Source organism: Gallinula chloropus (genome assembly GCF_964237585.1).
Source record: "Gallinula chloropus genome assembly, chromosome: 12".
Classification (NCBI taxonomy): domain Eukaryota; kingdom Metazoa; phylum Chordata; class Aves; order Gruiformes; family Rallidae; genus Gallinula; species Gallinula chloropus.
Window position 1 is genome coordinate 19,684,733 of NC_140097.1, and position 17,661 is coordinate 19,702,393.

General features: G+C 54.9%; 1 protein-coding gene across 5 annotated transcripts in view; it reads right to left on the reverse strand.

The window, feature by feature from the left end:
• The window catches only part of DAG1 (dystroglycan 1), a 50,175-nt gene continuing 32,514 nt past the window's right edge, over positions 1-17,661 (reverse strand). For all 5 annotated transcript variants that reach the window (XM_084269807.1, XM_084269806.1, XM_084269804.1 and 2 more), the window contains exons 2-3: positions 15,453-15,862; positions 1-2,549 (exon numbers count right to left, since the gene is read on the reverse strand). In XM_084269807.1, coding sequence (XP_084125933.1) covers positions 141-2,549; positions 15,453-15,734 — 2,691 coding nt within the window. In that variant the 5' untranslated portion in view covers positions 15,735-15,862 and the 3' untranslated portion in view covers positions 1-140. The remainder of the gene's footprint in view (positions 2,550-15,452; positions 15,863-17,661) is intronic.

Below are 17,661 nucleotides of genomic sequence, written 5' to 3' on the forward strand. Positions count from 1 at the left end.
CGAGCGCTCCGGTGCGGCGGGCGCAGTCGGGGTGCGGGCTGGGGTTGCGGGTTCCCGGCTTGGCAAGGGGGCTGCCGGCCCACAGACAGCACTGGTGTGGAGCTGGAGGCCCCTTCTCCCCCCGAGAGCCCTCCCGTTCGTTAAGGGGGGACGTAGGGTGGCGGGGACCTGTACGGGGTCATGTTCTTCGGGCGGGAGCCTTTCCCCTCCATGGGTGCGGTGAAGGGGGGGGGAGGCTGGTAGGGCGGCGCGTTGGGGTCCTCGTCCCGCAGCGGCGTGTACTCCCCGATGGTGTCCTGGTTGAGCGGTGTGGTCTCCGGCATGCTCTGGTTGGGGTACTCCGGGGGGGGCAGCGGGGCTTTCTCCTCCTGGAGGATGAGGGGCATGCTGGAGGACGGCGGGGGCTTGGAGTCGTCCAGCTCGTCGGCGAAGATGATGGGCACGCCCTTCTTTATGAAGGTGGCCTGGTCTTCGATGGTGAGCTTCCCTTTCCTCTTCTTGCGGTAGCAGATCATGGCGATGATGCCGGCCACCAAGAGGATGGCGGCCACCACCACGGCGGGGATGACGGTGTGCAGGTACACGTCGTCCTCGCTGCTCTTCTCGGGGTCTTTACCCGCACCCACCGTCGGCGTGGCCTCCGAGATCACCCTCCCATCCTTGGTCACGGGGATGAACTGGATGTGCCGGCAGCTGCCGGAGCCGACCACCGACACGTTCAGAGGCTTGAACTCTGGCTGCAAGACATTGGAGAAGGCCGGGCTCGGCCCGCCGGAGTCATCCGCGATTTTTCTGCTCAAAGTTCGAATCTGCTCCCGGGGACAGGGCTCCAGGGGCAGCGTGTTGTTCGTCCACTCCACCACGATGGAGCCTTTGGCGATGTCCTGCACCGTGATGGTGCTGCTGTTCCTGTCGCCAAAGGCCAGGGCCAGCTTCTTGACCAGCATGATCTTCTTATTGATGTCGTTCACCACCGCGTTGTGGTCTCCTTCCAGCCTGGCCTTGAACTTCACCGGAGACTTGTCCCCGTGCGGGCGTTTGTGGACGTGGATTTCAAAGGCGTCCACAGCGAAGAGCCCACCTTTGTCGGTCGCGTACATGAAGTACTCGTGCTTCCCGATGTGGTTGTGGTCTGGCATGCCGTACATAAGCTGGCTGGTGCTGTTGAACTGGACCCACGAATTCTCCTCTATCATCTGCTGCTCCTTCAGCTTCAAGGTCAGCTGCAGTTTGTCAGTGGTGGTATCTTCCTTGTCGTAGAAAGTGTCCGATGGTATTTTGACCTCGAAGTAGGTGCCCTCCCACGCATCCACCCTGTCGATGTGGTTTGTCAGCTTGGGCGGCTCGTTTGGCTCCCCGGGCCGGGGGATCCCGCTAACCGTGGTGCGTGCGCGGGACGGCGGGGAGGCTGTTGTCAGCTTGGAGATGGGGGATCTGGTGGTGCTGGGGGGCTTTGTCGGACGGGGCGTTTTAGGTCTTCGCGTGGGCCTTCGCGTCGTCGCCGTGGAGGAATCTGTCGTGGATGGCGTGGCTGGCTTCAGAGTGGAGACTCTGGGCTTCTTGGTGGTAGTTGTGGGTGGTGTGATCACCGCCGTGGGCTCAATGTACCCGGGCATCGTGGGGCGAATTGGCACAGAGGCCGTGCCAGTGCCTTCTGCTACCCTGGTTGGCTGGATCGGTCCCAGCGTGGGCGTCTGGACGATGGGGCCCCTCGTTCTGATGGTGACCGTGGGCTTCCTCGGCAGCGGTATGGGCTCCCGGACGGGGGGTGCCGTCGTTTCTGTGGGAGGCGCGATGGCGGGCGACGTCGGGGTGGGCACGATCCTGGTTGGCGGTTCTTGCGCAGCAGTGGTGGGCGGCCCGATGGCAGTCAGAGGCGTCGGGGTGGCGTTGATCTGCCGCCGCATCCTCTTTGGGAGGTGAGGTTTCTTGTTAGCGATGTGCCAGCCGACAACGGGGTAGCCGAGGCGGGCAGACATGGTTCCTTCCTTAGCTGGAGCCTCCACCTTGCTGATGTTGGGGACGCTGTTTTGGCTCAGAGAACACCCCAGTTTCCACGAGAGTAAGGCCCCGTTTTCCACCACCTTCTTTGCGTTTCCCGGTCCAGCCATGAAGGCCGACATGTCAAAGAGTCTGTTATTTACAACAGGAACCAACTTCATGTTATGAAGCTCCACCTCTGAGAAGCTTCTCATTCTGTTTAAGAGTTCGATTCTCTGCTTTGGTGTCATTTTTGTTAAGTCAGCATCCAAAATGACAGTCAGGATAGTGACCGGCTCCTCCGAGCCACACACGAACGGTGCCGCGTCACCCACGTCCTGGACAGCCGCCCGCACCGACTGAGGCTCGTTGTGGTCTTCTTGGTGGACCTCAACGGAGAAGACGTTTGCGGTCTGTGGCACGTAGGTCCCGTTCGGGAAGGGCTGCAGCGTGGTCACTGAGATGTAGTGGACGCCCTTGTCCGTGTCAAGGGGCAGCCCTTCCAGGGAGCTGCTCTCCGCGTTCCAGTGCAACCAAGAAGGCAAGGAGTCCTTCCCAGCTTCAGAGATCTAGCAAACAACAAAAGAAGAAGGTGCTTTTAGAGGTACAGCATTAGGATGCATTCTTGGGGCAAGAACATTCAGTTTTAAAGGATTAAAGGAAAAAAAGGCTGGAGCCCAACGCTGGGGAAGGAACACCCTGGGCAGAGTGGAGCATCTGTCATCTCCACACAGTGGCAAGGACGAGCTCTGCAGGGTGCCCCGGTCCCAGAGGACTTGAGGATCCACAGGATGTCCTGCACAGGTCCCTCTCCTGCAGGCACAGAGGCTCCAGCTGCACACCCCTGCGTGCTCCATCTTCCCCGAGCGAAGACGAGAAGCTCAAGGGAGGAGGAGGAGGACAGCCATGGAGCCGAGGGTGAAGCAATCCTACAATGATATGGTTTTACCCAGGCTGAGAGCAGAGATCCACACAGCTGCCTGGTCCTTAAAGGAAAAGAGCAGGAGAAGAGGGAAGGGGGGGGGGTGAGAGGCAAGGGAAGGGAAGGGAAAAGGAAGGGGCAAATAACCCCAAAACCAAGAAACTAAAAGGCCCGTGGGTTGGGATACGGATAGTTTACTAAAATAGCAGAAAGCTACAATGTAACAATGCTAACAGGACTTTAGAGCAAAAATATACGAAACTGTTGATACACAATGCAGTTTCTCACTGAACCCACAACTCAGGCCGTGCCACCCAGAGCCGTCCTGGAACCCAACTGTCCCACAAGAACCGCACGTCCCGGAGCCGCCCCTGTTCTTTCTCCCATCAGCCCCCCGTTGCCTGAGCAGGACATAATTGGCATGGAATACGCTCTTTGGTCAGTTTGGGTCACCTGTCCTGGCCTCGCCCCTCCTTTCTCACGAATAGAGAAATACAAAGAGCTGAGAAAGTCCTTGACTGTCTGACAGCAACTAGAAACATCAGGGTGTTATCAGCACTGCTTTCATTTTAACTCTCAAACACAGCATTCCATCCGCTGCTACACATGAAGTTAACTCCATCCTGACCAAAACCAGGACAAACAACCACCCTCCTCCCGTCCTGCTCCCATCCCTTCCTCACCTGATCACCCCCCGCATGCCCATCACTCCAGCAGCTCAGCAGAACAAACGCTTTCTGGATTCACTCTCAGCTTCTCCCACCGGCCACAGCAGCTCGGCCACCCCTTCCCAGTTGGAGCGCACCAGCACTCCACAGCCACTTAAAACACAGCGTCCTCCTCTGCTGCCCGAGGGATGGCAAGCCCCAGCTGAAGGAAGGGAGTGATCCAAACATCACATTGCCCCTGCACTGCAATGGCCAGAACAGACAGGCAGGGACAGGGCACAGTGGCCAGCGGGCTGCAGGGCATCAGGCAGGACAGCACACCAGTCTGGTTCCACACTCAGTTAGTGGAAACTGAAGGATTTCACTTCCCTGTAACTTCCTTCAGCAGCCTGGAAGCGACAGGAAGCTTTGACCCAGAGCGCAGGACTCCAACACTCTGCCTACAAGCACTTTAAGGTCAACAGTAACCCTTTTTTCTGGGGTTTTGTGGTCGGTTATGTCTTTTTACATGACTCCCAGCCTGGATTAGTGAAGCGCAGCCCAAGAGCAGCACACACCACGGCATTTCCAGGCGCTCCAGGAGGAGGGAGCCAGAGGTAACCTCACCAGCCGCCTTCGCTTCCCAGTTTATCCATTTCTGAGCCTTTCTGAGCCCACCCTCCTTTCCCAACTTTGGGACCCCTTCCCAGCCAGCCCAGGGCCAGACCTTTGGGGTCCCCATGTCATTCTGTCTTGCAGAGACGATGCTGGTCCTCCCCAAAACATCACCAGCACGGCTGACAGGCTGCCAAGGGGAAAGCCACACAAGTCGGAGCCTGGGGCGCTCCTGCCTCCCAACCCTGGCCGCAGCCAGAACAAACCTCCCACGCCCCATTCCAGCAGCTGACGTCCGTCTGTCCGCGCTACAGCCGCTCGCCTATCATGAGGCACAGCAGAGCCTCTCGGGCTGAGCGGTGGAAGGGGGGACGCTGCCAACTCCGCAGGCTGTGACATTTCCCAGGGCTGTAGGTACCCCCAGGGCCAGTAACTTGAGCTTTGCCATCACCAGGAGTTGGGATGGTGCCTCCCGGGGAATTCACTGCTGCCTCTCCCAGCCCGGGCAGCAAATGCCGCCTGCCCTGGCCGGGCCTTCCAAAGTGTATCTCCCCCCACAAGTAGAGGGAACAAAGAGTTTTTGGGCCCCATGGACACAGATTTAGCAGCCTGGTTGAGTCTCTGGGCTTACCACAGGCTGCTGCAGAGCTGTGCTCCAGCTCTCCTCCTGAGCTGCTGCTTGGGTGACTCTGTAAAGCTCTAACAGAGTTCAGAGTTTATCCAAGCACAGAGCTGGGCGAGGAGCTTCAAGAGGAGTGGGAGCACCCTGCGTCCAGCAGCAGGACAGCCCTGCCTACCCATCGCTGGGGAAAGCCCCTGGGACACACGTGCAGGGATACCCACTGCCCCAGGGCCCTGGGTACCTCTCCCACACCAGTGGGTGCAGGCAGGACACCAAGAGGCAGGAGGGAGAGACTCCGCCCATGCCATGGGTTTCAGCACACCGAAGAGGGGTCTTGGGTGCGCAGCACTGTAAAGATAATGTAGGACCCAAACGTTTTTTGGTGAGAGCAGCATGAGAAAGCTTTTGTGTGAGAGCTGCAGAGGGTTTCGGCCACGACCGTAGGGGCAACACCCTCATTCCTCTCCTCTGGAAAGGATCAGCCCCGCTTTCAGCCAGCCTGGACAAGCCGGAGAGCACATCACGAGACAGGCGCTGGGTACAGTTTATAGAGCAGAGTTTAACACTGTGAGCACTGCTTTCACTTAACCCCTCAGCAGCAAGATTCCTGCTTACACCCGCTGGAGAAAGCCATCCTGTGGGCCCTCACTCTTGACAGACACCCCCTCCCCCCCCCCCCAACACCCTTCCCCTTGGCCCTGGTAAGGATGCAGCAGGTTTCAGTAGGGTGGCTGCATGCCCCCACGCTGTCACAAGAACAGGAGCTGCTGTTCCCTGAAGGGAAAGCAGCCCTTCACCTGCGAGGGGGACGCCGAGCCAAACCTCCCTGCTGTGGGAACAAAGGGCTGCGTTGTCCTTCCTTCAGCATTCCTGCTGCCAGGAGAGGGCACAGGCAGGGTCTGACCCACACTCAAGGGCCTTTAAAGTAGTTTCATTTCATTGCACCCTCTAAAACCAGCAGTGCCAGGACAGGAATCCAGCGTTGATGTTGGCAGGAGCGGGACAGTGCCGCTCGGTCCCCTCATGCCAAAATCAGCTGCTGACCTGCCCAGTGGGGAGGAGGACAGGCAGGGCTGGGTGTGGATCAGAACAGAAATGCTTGGAGTCAGGACCAAGCCGCAGCTTTACTGGGGCTTGCACAATGGGGAAGGATAGAACAGTGGTACCAAGCGGTTCAACACACACTGAATGTGTAAATTCGGGCCTCTCTGGGCACTCTGCAGCAGCCTGACGAGAGGCTCGTGCTCTGTACAGGCTTCTCTTGCAAGTCAGGGTTTGCTGCTGCTCCCTCCTCCCCTGCACAACCCGGGACCTGAGGAGCAGCTGTACAACAAGCGTGAACCTTTAGTCTCGTGTCACAGGGTGACTGTCCCTTCAATGGCCTGTGCTTCTACCTTTGAGAGCCAAGCTCCCTCAGGAAAGGCAGCCAACCCCACGTGGAAAGGGTGGCGAGGGAGGCCCAGGCCAGCCTCGATATTCCCGCTTGGAAAACCGGTTTTAACCTACAGTTTACACACGAGCTGATGTTCTCAAGGGCCCGCGCTGGAAAATGAAACTGCAGCCAGACAGATTCGCACCAAAAACTAGGCTCTCCTGAAGACCAAATCCAGGCCAGGCACTCGCCCCCTGGGACAGGGTGTTCTTAGCTGGGATGTGCCGGCTGCAAAGTGTTTATATTCCCACTGTAACTCAAGTTGAAAAGAGCTGAGCTAGTCCAGCTCGAGACAACGCGGCCTGTTTCTAAGGGCTCTGCAAAAGGTGATTAAGAAGATCAAATTGATGTGATATGAAACCCATGAAGATGCCTGCGTGCCTCCCCTGGGAAAGCTTTGGGAAGGCAAAGAGTCCCCAGCGTTGGGATGCCACGGCTCCGCTCCAAACACAGCTGCTGCCCCTGGCAGTAGAATTTATCCATGTCCCCATGACAAAGGAAGACCCCAGCGAGATAGGCACAGATCAGGTTTTGGGATGAATAAAGAGTCTTGTTCCTAAATGAATGCTAACCAGCAGAGCGCTCGGTGGGGCTCTGGCCTCGCCGCCGCGTGAAACCGGGCACGGGGAGCCCCGTGCTCTGTTCTAGCTTCCCTCAAACAGTGCTTCAAAGGGTTATCTGTTGAGGCTACACACAATTAATGATTTGGGATCTCTAGTTTGCACGTAAAAGCTCCCCAGTTTTCTATAAGCACCACAAATATCAGCCTGAAGCCCTGCCATTTCCCTCAAGGGGCTGGTTTCACAATAACCCTGCCCTTGCTCCGGAGGCGGGCCGGGGCGGGGGGGAGGCCGCCTCTGCTTTCCCATTATTTGAGAGGGCTGTTAATGAACCCTGTGAACGCTTATCGGCTGAAGATTACCCAGGCCCAACAGCAGACCAGAGACTGTTAAAGAATCAGCCATGTTTGCGACTTGAAACACACACAGGGGCCTGGCTGGTTTTGAAGGCCCTGTTCACAGAGCCCTTGCAGATACACACGGGCTGTTATTTTTAGGCCAGCCAAGAGCGGTCTGCTCACGAGAGAGGACAGCTCAGCTTCGTTTGGTGGGCTGGGTGGGTTGTTTTGTTGTTTTAAACTTAGATCTGAGAGCCCTGCAGCCTGTGCAACCAGGGTAAGCAAAGGAGCAGTGAGCAGGACTGCTGCCCCCAAGGGAATTCAGGCAAAACCCCTCGTTCTTATTTAAAAGGGTGCCCACTAATCCAATGTCCTTCTCCTCCCCATGAAGCCTCCAAAAAGGAGACAGGTTCTGTAGGGTCCCACCACAAGTTTCCCTTTGGCGCAGCCAGAGATACCCCATGGGATATCCCAGCCTGTGCTGCCAGACCTTCCTGTGGGCAGCAGCAGGCAGGGACTTGGCTCCTTCCTGTGCCCCTTCAGATCAACTCCAAAAGATTTCTGACTGCTTTTGGGCAGGGGGTGAGCGCGGATCCTCCCGCAGCTCTGCCAGATCTCTCTGCCTTCTCCTCCCTGTGTCCAGCTGTCACTGACAGACCAACCCCATACCAGGGATTTCGTTTGGATTGTAATTACTGATGACAATTAACCATGCGACAGACTCACTCCCCTTCTGGGTTCCTCTCCAGCAATACCCCCCCACGGCCAACAATGAAAAACACCCCAGCTGAGCCCTCTCCACATCCCAACAGAAGGTGAGCTGAACTGCACTCAAGCAGACTGACTTAACCCAGCTTGCAGCTAAACCCAGCCCAGCCCGCAGAGCTCAGGCTTCCTCACACAATCAACCATCGGGCAGTGGAAAGAAAATGGAAACCAAGAGACAATTCAAATGCAAATATAGCTGCAGAGTCAAGCTAAGCTGTTTGACTAAGCCCAAGCTTACTCTTAACCCCCTGCCAATGCCGCAGTGTGGGGCAGCAGAAGCAACAGGCTTGCTCAGCCTCAAACCCGGTACATGGGTTGCTAGGTTTTGGGCTGCCTGGTTCTGCACAGGCCAAAGAAGGGGTCAGAGACAGGTCCACAGGCAGGTCCCGCAGCAGAGGCTGCTGCACCAGGTTGGGGAACACAGTGGCTTGAGGCAGGAGGTGGGACAGCCCTTGGACCACAACGACTGCGAGCCTTTGGCCCCAAGGAAGGCTTGCCTGTATGCAACCAGATGAGGACACAAGAAGGAGCCTCTGATCTTACATCATCTTGCATCAAATACATCAGAACTGCGAGCCAGGACACCAGATGGGTCTCACCTAGAGAGACAACGCCCAGAGAACAGTGGGGAAAAGGGAGATGGGCACCACTCAGGGCCTTCTGCTTGCCAGGCACTGCTACGGTGCCACCACACGCTGCTGTGCTATGGGAAAGCTCCTTCCAAAGGAAGGCAAGTTGCACTTACTTGGCACAGGGAGCAGGGAGGAATCCCAGCACAGGCGCTTCCCTGCAGAGGAGACTGCTGTACCTGCCAGAGCCTTTGGGCATCCTCAGCAGACAGCGCTCTTCCGAGCTGCTGCGTGTCTCGGCCGAAAGGCAGGGGCACTCACAGACAAAATTGCTGCTCCAGGACATCTTGTGCAAATACATCTCCCCCTGGAAGGCTAAAACCAGCCCAGAGACTTCACCGGCTCTCTAAAGTACATCAGCCTCCATGACCCAAGTGTTCATTACCAGCAGGAGCTCACCACCTCTGTTCAGAGACAGAGAGCTATGTAGGAACAGCCTGTGATCAGGGCTTCCTTGGTGCAGGGGTAAGGTCAGGATGTTAAACTAAGCCCACATTTCAGCTGGTCCCAGGCGAGTGCCGTGCACAAAGCTCTTCCCACAGGTCTCCACACACTGAAGCTGTTGCCTTAGAAAAAAATGAAACCTTTCAGCAGAGAAAGCTGAGCTTGGGGACAGGAAGGCTGCAGAGGCTGTACCACAGGTCCTGGCTCTCGACTTCAAGCTCAAACTTCAGTCCCCAAAGGACTAGGCAGCAAAGCCACACAGAGCAGCTGCTCTACTTTTACGTGCTCAGGAAAACCCAAGCGAGATGTTTTACGTGGCTGCTGCCAGGCAGCATTTTCCAGCCACCGAGCAGGCCAGTGAAGCCTCACGCACGGAAAGCAGCCCCGCTCCTTTGCGGATGCGAGCGCTGGGCCGCACCACGCCAATGCCACCAGCCCCAGGAGCCATGCTTTGTCTGCTCTGGCTTCTTTATGGTCAGTAAAATGGCTTTGCAACGGCGCTGGCCGGGCGGCTACGCCCAGCTCATGCCACCCTCGCATACTCCTTCCATGACGGTTCCTTTTCCAGATGCGCTTCTGTGTTTGCTATAAGGGCACTATTCAGCGTCCCACTCTGCCCGGGCGATGGAACACAACAGCTGTTTCACTGGGAGGTCACTACAAAACATTGAGTGTCCCAAGAAATCCTCCTTTCATCCGTCCATGCAAGCAGCTTGGAAGGATTTGTTTAGCCTTATTGTTGGAGCGGGAAGGCGCAGCCCGCCCGCGCCAGGGCTGGGGTCAGCACAGGCTGCCCACACCCCGCTTTCTCCCTTGTTTGGGGGGTGAGGATGGGGCAGGAAAAGCCTCAAACAGCTTTTTTTTTTTTAAAAAAAAAAAAGTTCAGTGGGGCTCTTCTTTCAGCGTGACTTTTTATAAGCGAAAGGCCAAAGGGAAGCAAAAATACCACTCAGCAGGGATGCCAAGTGCCGGGGGTTTAGCGTTGCCGCCGCACAGCTAACCAGCCCCAGCAATTTATTCCTGCCGTCAGCAGATTGCTGCAAAGCTGGAATTCAAGAGCACAGAGAGGAGAGGCAAGCCAGACCCTGCGAGCACAGGTCGGCTCCTTCACGGGATTCTCCTTACCGTGCTGCTCCCCCATCTCCCCGGATGCTCAGGGCAACAACCCCACTGGAGCAGGACAAAACAAGGAACTTCCCAGCCCATCTGAAAAGCCAGTTTATAATTAGACCGAGTCACATTTTCCACTCCTCCAAATTCAGAGCTTGTTACTAAGTGCGTGCTGAAAATGCCAAATTCCCCCGGGTCGGTCTCACTGCAGGAAAAAGATAAGCAGCCCCCTCAGCAGAAACCTTATCAGCTCATCTTGGTGATAAGATTGCAGCTAAGCAAAGCCCTGCCCAAAAAGTCCTTTGCCTGGACCTGTTCCAGGTACTGCCACTTATTCCAGCACCCTGCCCTAAAAGCAGCTGTTGCTGCACCATCTAGTCAGTCAAAGTCTGGGAAAGCTGGGAAGCCCGGCACGGAGGTGAAGAAGCCCAGGAGGGAGGTGAAAAAGCCCGGGACGGAGGTGAAGCTCACGTGCTGTGACACAGAGAGCCTTTTAAAGCCACCCAACTCGATGGCACAGCTCCTCGGGCACGCTCTCTGCTTGTCTCCCTCTTTGGAGAAAAAGGCATCTTAATAAAATTCCCATTTCAGTTAAAACTCATTGAAATCAAGATTGTTGCAAGAGAAAAGAAAAAGATTTAAAAAAAATGATAATAATCAGTATTTTGTGGTTTTCTTCCCTGCAGCTGAGCATGTGCTGGCACTGCGGGCTGGGCTCGGCACAGGGCTGGGGGAGAGGCACAGCCCCGGCACCGGGTACTCCAGGACAGGGCTCCTGAGACATGCTCACAGCCCCTGCAGTCCAGCAAGAGTAAAGCTGTTCAGTAAAATCCCCTCCAACAGACAGCAAATAGAAGAGAATCAGGCTCCTGCTTGGAAAGCAAGGCCCCTTCTTCTTACCCCAGGATTAATACAGGGTGCTCCAGTAGCCCCACAAACCCGCTGGGTAACTGTGCTGTGTAAATAAACCAGCTATGTGAGTGAACACAGTTGTTCTAATCGCTGTGCCACTGGCTACGTTTGGGTACCGTGCCAGCTTCTCAGGGGCCCTGCTATGTTTCATCTTCCCGACGCAGCCCAGGTGATGTCATGTGCTTGGAAATGAAAAAGATACATAAAATCAAAAGCCAGGCCCCTGGCACAATGAGGAAGACTCAGCTATGCTCACCTGAAGGCTTTTCATTAGCTCTAACGAACCTGAGCAGCAGATCTGCTCCTCGGGATCCATCCTGTACCTGACACTCCTCGGACACAGGCAGGTCGGCAGCTTTACGGATCTTCAAGTCACAGCAAAGCACCGGCTCGCCCTTCCAGCATACTTTATAGACCCTCCTTTAAACCCCAGGTGGTAAATTCCATGCCTTTCTATACTGTGTGCACACATACCTCAGATGTTGGACCATGCAAGGGCTCTAACACCTTGTGGGTAGTGGAAGGGACTGGACTTACACTGGTATCCCAAGGGAAAGGAACCGCAGCAATGCTGGTTAGTGCTGGTATTTATTACGTGGCCCCAAGGGCAGTGCCTGGTGCCTCTGGAGAAGGGCCTGCAGCCCTGGGATGTCTCCCATTCATGGCACCCAGCCTAGAGAAGCCCCATCGCAGCCCCTAGCCCACAGCTGGGAGTCAGAAAGCCCCTCTGCAGACCCCGAGATGCCAGATGCTTTCTACAGCCGCTCCTGCACCAAGTCAGACCAGCATCCTGCATGGAAGGAGGGAACCACCCCCTAACTACTCTCCTCTGCCTGGTTTTACCTTCACAGATCGAGCCCAGCGTGAGGCAGGGTATCAGTCACTGGTGGGCTGAGCAGAGAGCCACATTTAGGGCAAACACCACGGTCCCAAACGCTGACAGAGGCGCTGTCGGTGTCAGTGCCGCTGTCCTTGCCTCAATCATTTGCCTCGTCACCCGGACAGAAATGACAGAGAAGAAAAACGGGGCAACCTTAGAGACAGGACCAGCAGATGTCACAGGGACCAAGATCAGGAGGTAAAATATAAATCAACAATCATGCTCCTCGGGTAACATCCTCTTCTCACCGAGAGGAGACAGAAAAAACCTGGCAGACCTGGATATTTTAGGTGATGGCAAGATGTCTGAGCCAAAGCAGCAGACGTGGAAAAGCAAACAACTGTAGGATATATCAAACAAGGTTATTTATAGAGGAGAAAAGGAAGTTTTGGTGCCTTTATATGAGGCACTGGTAAAATTTCATCGCGAGTATTTTGTGTAGCTGCGGTCATGCAAGCGTAAGAAAAATAAACTCAGGCTGGAAGACCGGTAGAAGGGAACTGTGAAGATGAGGAGAGGAAAAGAAAGCTTATTTTAGGGAAAGGACTAGAGAGGTCTGAAGTGAGGACAGGGGAACAGGCCTGTCACTTATAAATACATAAAGGAAGTAAATATTATGAATGAAGTTGGAAAGGATTAAGCTAAGGGGCAGCACACACAAGTACTTCCAGCCATCTCTAAATTTAGGCTAGAAGCTGTGATTTTAATCAGAGCAGCTTCAAGTGGAAGTGGCAGGGGCAGGAACTCCACTTGATCTTCGTCCCAAGCACAGTCCCTTCCACAGCCAGAGGACACCGGTGAGAGGCAGTGGGTCAGGAGACACTCAAGCCAACACCGATCACAGCAAGAGTACTAGGACCAACTGGCTGTGACACCTCGCTGGAGTGAGGATGTTACAGGACAGCGACTGGACCGAACTGATGCCAAACTCAATGGCTGACATACCTGCATGAGGTACATCCTTCCTTCAGAGGACACATCAGCACCCAACTGAGGCACCTGCTTAGCAGGACAAAGCGCTGGCAGCCCAGTTTCTAATAGCCAGCAAGGAGTTACAGCAGCCACGAAGCCTCAAGCAACGCAGGGGAAAAAGAAAAAGACTCCGAAATTAAGTCAAAAGTAGGATTTTGACCTTTCTTTTCCCCCTCTCCACCTTGGCATCTCGAGTGCATTAAAGTAAACTTGCTTCTGTACTTAAACTACATCATCTCCCTTGCTCGAGGCACTTGGGGTGGCAGGGAGACACCGGTGACGGCTCCCAGGAGCTGGTACCTGATTACATAGGGAGCCCCTGGATCCGTGCAGGAGTGCGTGCCTGTGAGGCACTCCTCCGCCGCGCTCCGGATGCCTGGCGTTTTTTCCATCCCACAACCAAGTTTGCAGAGAGAAGTATTTTGTCTACAGCCAGGCTGGAATTTGCTTACCGACAGGGAGAGGATGGGAGAAGCAGCTTCAAGGCTGACTGAGAAAACTAATCAGTGAACTAATCAGTGGAATGATCTAGAGATGGAGCAATCGCACCTTCCTCACGCTCCAGAGGGGAAACTCCTGGGAGCTTGGGGACATCGGTCAGGTTTTGGGTTTGGGGCTTTTTCAAAATAGAACTTATTGCAAATTTCTTATTGAAGGGAACTGAGTATAGACACCTCATCTCAATGAAGCTTCACCTCAAGGGTACAGCCCTTACTCTTTCTCACTTCTTCCACCAGTTAATAAGAGCCAGGAGTAGCAGCTTTCACTGCTCTGGCTGAGAAAAGCAAGGCAGCCTGAGAAAAAGACCAGAGCAATCTGCCCTGGAACTACCCAGTAAAACAAAAATGCACCCCAGCACCCAAAATCTGCCCACGCAGCTCTCACTAGCCAGGAATCCAATCCCCATAGCAGAGGTTGGCTGTGTTCAGCAGAACACCACGCATTCTCCATGAGGGAGAGACCTTCCAGATATGCTGGCTACGTGAGGCTGCTAATGGTGTCCTGGAGCCTGCCACGATTTTAAAATCAATTTCAAGGTGAACAGATGCAACATGTGCTCGGGTAAGGGGATGGGCACGCATGAAAATCGCTCCCAGCATTTGCTGGGCAACTGTTGGGTCCTGGTCCAGCCCAGCACATCGGCATCTGTTGGTGTGAGCAACACACCTCAACACCGGGGTATTGTTCAAAGCTCTCACACAGGGTGGAAATAATCTCTCAGAGGATTTTCCTGCACCCACCAGTGCTAGCACAGGTGAGTTTGGTGCCAGAAAAAGGAGACTGAGGAAGATGTGGTGTTATACGAACACTGAAAGTGATTCTTGCTGTCGCAGTAGCCAGCGAATGCCACCACAATGATCATGCCAGTCATAGAATGGTCTGGGTTGGGAGGGACCCCAAGGATCATAGAATTCCAACCCCTCTGCCACAGGCAGGGACACCAACCTCCAGGCCTGGAGCTACACAAGGTTGCCCAGGGCCCCATCCAACCTGGCCTTCAATCCCAAACTAAATGCCTTTGCTCCGAAACCAGCGGGTCCCCTTCTCTGACTCCTCCAGCCAAGGGCTCACCCACCGTTTCCTTCCTCCCAGTCTGTCGACACCAGATGCAGGCTGCAGCTTTTCTGCCTGTTGCTGGTCCTGGCACCCTTGCTGGAGCCAGCCAGATCACGTCTCTGGATTGAGATCACCGCGTGACAGCACGTGAAGCTGAAACAAACCTGCCTTCAAGGAGAAGCCGAGATGTCAGGCTTTCTCCTGACTCGCTCTCCATCTCCCTCTCATCTTCTGAGACACACCAGAAGGCTGTCTTCTCACAATGTTTTCTAAAAACGGGTTTTAAAAATTGTTTTTCAGTCTTGCTCTTGGAAAAAAGAAATAAAAAGCCCAAGATTGGAAGGTGATCCTGTTTCCAAACAGGATTTTCTGAACTCCACACGATCCAAGCAAGCAGATGCTGAGAAGACATCTCAGCTCCCTCCCAGGAAAGGACTAAAGGCTGAGCAGGCGCATGTTTGGCAGCATGCCTACCCTCCTCCAGGCTACTCTGACTCGTTCTTGCCCTCAGGACCGAATCCAGAACACCCTTTCAGGTGTCTGCAGTGCAGACACACACCAGAGTAAGTCGGATAAAGAGAAAGGCTCCTGTCTTTCCCAAGAGGACTTTGGGATGAGGTCAGGAGAGACTGTGTCAAAGGCAGCCCAGCATGCCGCTGGCGGAACAAAGTCTGTTTGTCTATCAATGTTTTGTTACCACAGCAAAGCAAACTCCCTGAGCCTCAGAGCAGCAGCAGTCCTGGGGAATCTGTGTCCCTTCCCCAGATCCCGAGGCAACATCTCCTTACGCACGTGCCCATCGTTCTGGGGCAGAGTATTTCATTGTTTAAATGTAGCTAATAAACCCCATCAGTTATCCCTGAGAAGTTTTCCCTCTCCATTAGAGAAGAAAGGAACTCTGCAGTAAAATGAGGATTTTTAAATTTAGTTTCTCCCGTAGTCTTCCAGAACCTTAAGGCTGCTCCAGAGCAGTCCTCCTGGCCCAGCCTACAAGGAGGCGGCTGGCTCAAGTCCTGGAAGCTCAGGATGGAAAAAAAAGTGTGTCAGGGAATGACATTTCTCACCTGGACAATCTCTCCATTGGAAGCAATTAAATCCGTGGGGATGGAGACTCTGAAGAAGCGTCCCACCACAGCAGAGCTGTCCGGTATGCCCACCACAGCCGGCACAGTCTCACGGAGGTCCGAGAGCACGGAGTGCATGGATGCCTCTAGCTGGTTCTCCCAGTCCCGAACCACTTCTGCCGGCTCGCTGGGCCAGTGGCAACGAGCAGAAGCCGCCAGCAACAGCACGGGGAGCCAAGTCCTCCCCAGGAAAGGGGGCTGTAGTGGGCATCCAACAGTCATTCTTGCCAGCGGCCTCGGCGACAGTGCTCCAGCCAGAAAGGGGACCCCGGGAAACCCGCAGGCACTGCAGCGTAGGCAGGGGATCTGCCAGTCCTTCACAGCAGCCTCATCCTAAGGAGTCCTGGAACCTGGTTAAACAAAAGAAATCTGATCAGCACATTCATTATGATACCCAAGCCAGCCAGCTAACCCACACAGACCTCCTTGCAACAGCTGGAGGGGTACCAGCCACGCCACCCTCTTCGTTTCGGCTTTTTTGATTTAACTACAAGAGTTACCACAACCATTACAGAGAGGGAGAGCTTCTCAGCTCCTCTTCTGATGTACAGCATCTCTAGAAGATCCTCCTGCTTTTCAACGCACACAACCACGTTTCTGCTGCTTTGGGGCCACAGCATCCAAGCTGAACCAAGCCAGAGCGCAGCAGTAACAGGTGACCTTTCAAGGGCAGCTGAGGTCAGGCTGGGGCGTCGGTGGATTTGAAACCCAGTTACCCAGAATGAGAGTCCCAAGAAACCTTCGGTACTCCACAGGTGCCATCTTGACAGCTCGACACTCAACAGATGCTTCTCAGGTCTCCTCTCAGTTCCAGCTTTTGACATCAGTGTGTTTAGGCTCAATTTTGGAGCCAGCAATATGCACCCCAAGAAACAGACTGCAGTAAGCTATACACACACCGCATCCCACACTGCTACCTGCCATCCACCTCCCCCTGCTTACACAGCTCACCTGCCCCCACACCGCAGAGAAACATCTCCATCTCTCTCTCACTTCACTGCACTCTTCCTCTTGCCCCCTCCCCATGCCCACCCTCTCTGCAGCCCCTGGATCACAGGTCTCCTTTCTCTCCTCTGTTCCTTCAGCACATCGTTGCCTTGGCTTTCCCAGCCCATTCTCCCTCCAGACTGCATTCAGCCACGGTGCACAAGAGTCACAGATCGGCACCCACCCTGTGTTCCTCCTCATGGCCTGTTTGCAGGAGAGCAGGTGGGTCCATGGAAGAGGACAGAGCCATCTGGGGCCATGGGGAAGCTGTGCTGCCCACTCTGGAATCTCTGCTTGGGGCTAGCAAACTCAACAGTGGTGACGAACGGGACAGTGGGTTAGGCAGAACTGGAGGACAGATGTACAGACCAAGAAGGTGTTGCTCAGCCCCAGGAGCACACAGGACTGGGCTCCCTCGGGCCAGGTACACTCAGGTTTTGAAGCAACTCCTGTTTTCCATGCCGAGAGAGAAGCAGCTCCAAATTCCCAGGGCAAATCCAGCCCAAGTTCTAACTGCTGCTCCCAGTCAGTCCTCTGAGCACATCTTTGACTTACTCCAGCCCATTCCAGCTGCATGGTGTGATGCACATCAGGCTGTCCCAAGAGACCCTGCAGTCAGACTGTGTGGGAAGGGAAATCCCACTGTGCCTCACCCTCGTGGATGTCCCAGGGCAGCTGTCTTGCTGCACCGTGGTCAGGCAAGCACCCTAAAACCTGCACTCTAGAGAAGCTGGGAGGTAGCGTGCAAGGACCACAGAATCACAAGGTTGGCTTTCCAACCTTTAAGATCATCCAGTCCAACTGTTCCTGTCCTATGCTAACCCATATCCCTAAGTACCTCATCTACCTGTCTGTTAAACACATCCAGGGATGGTGACTCAGCCAGCCCCCTCCCTGGGCAGCCCGGTCCAGGCCCTGACAACTCTTTCGGTGAAGATGGACCTTTTCACAGCCACCCACTCATGCCGAGGGGCCAACATCCCCCATCCCAAGGGAGTGGACGCAGCAAGCACAGCCACAGCTAATGGAGAGGGCCATAGGAAGGGGAAATCACAAGCTGTACCCAGTAATCTCTGAACATAGGTTCTACAGCACCCATGAAACTGATACCTGATCTCAGCACTGCCAATCTCAGAAGACCTCTCTCAAGTGAAAGGCCACA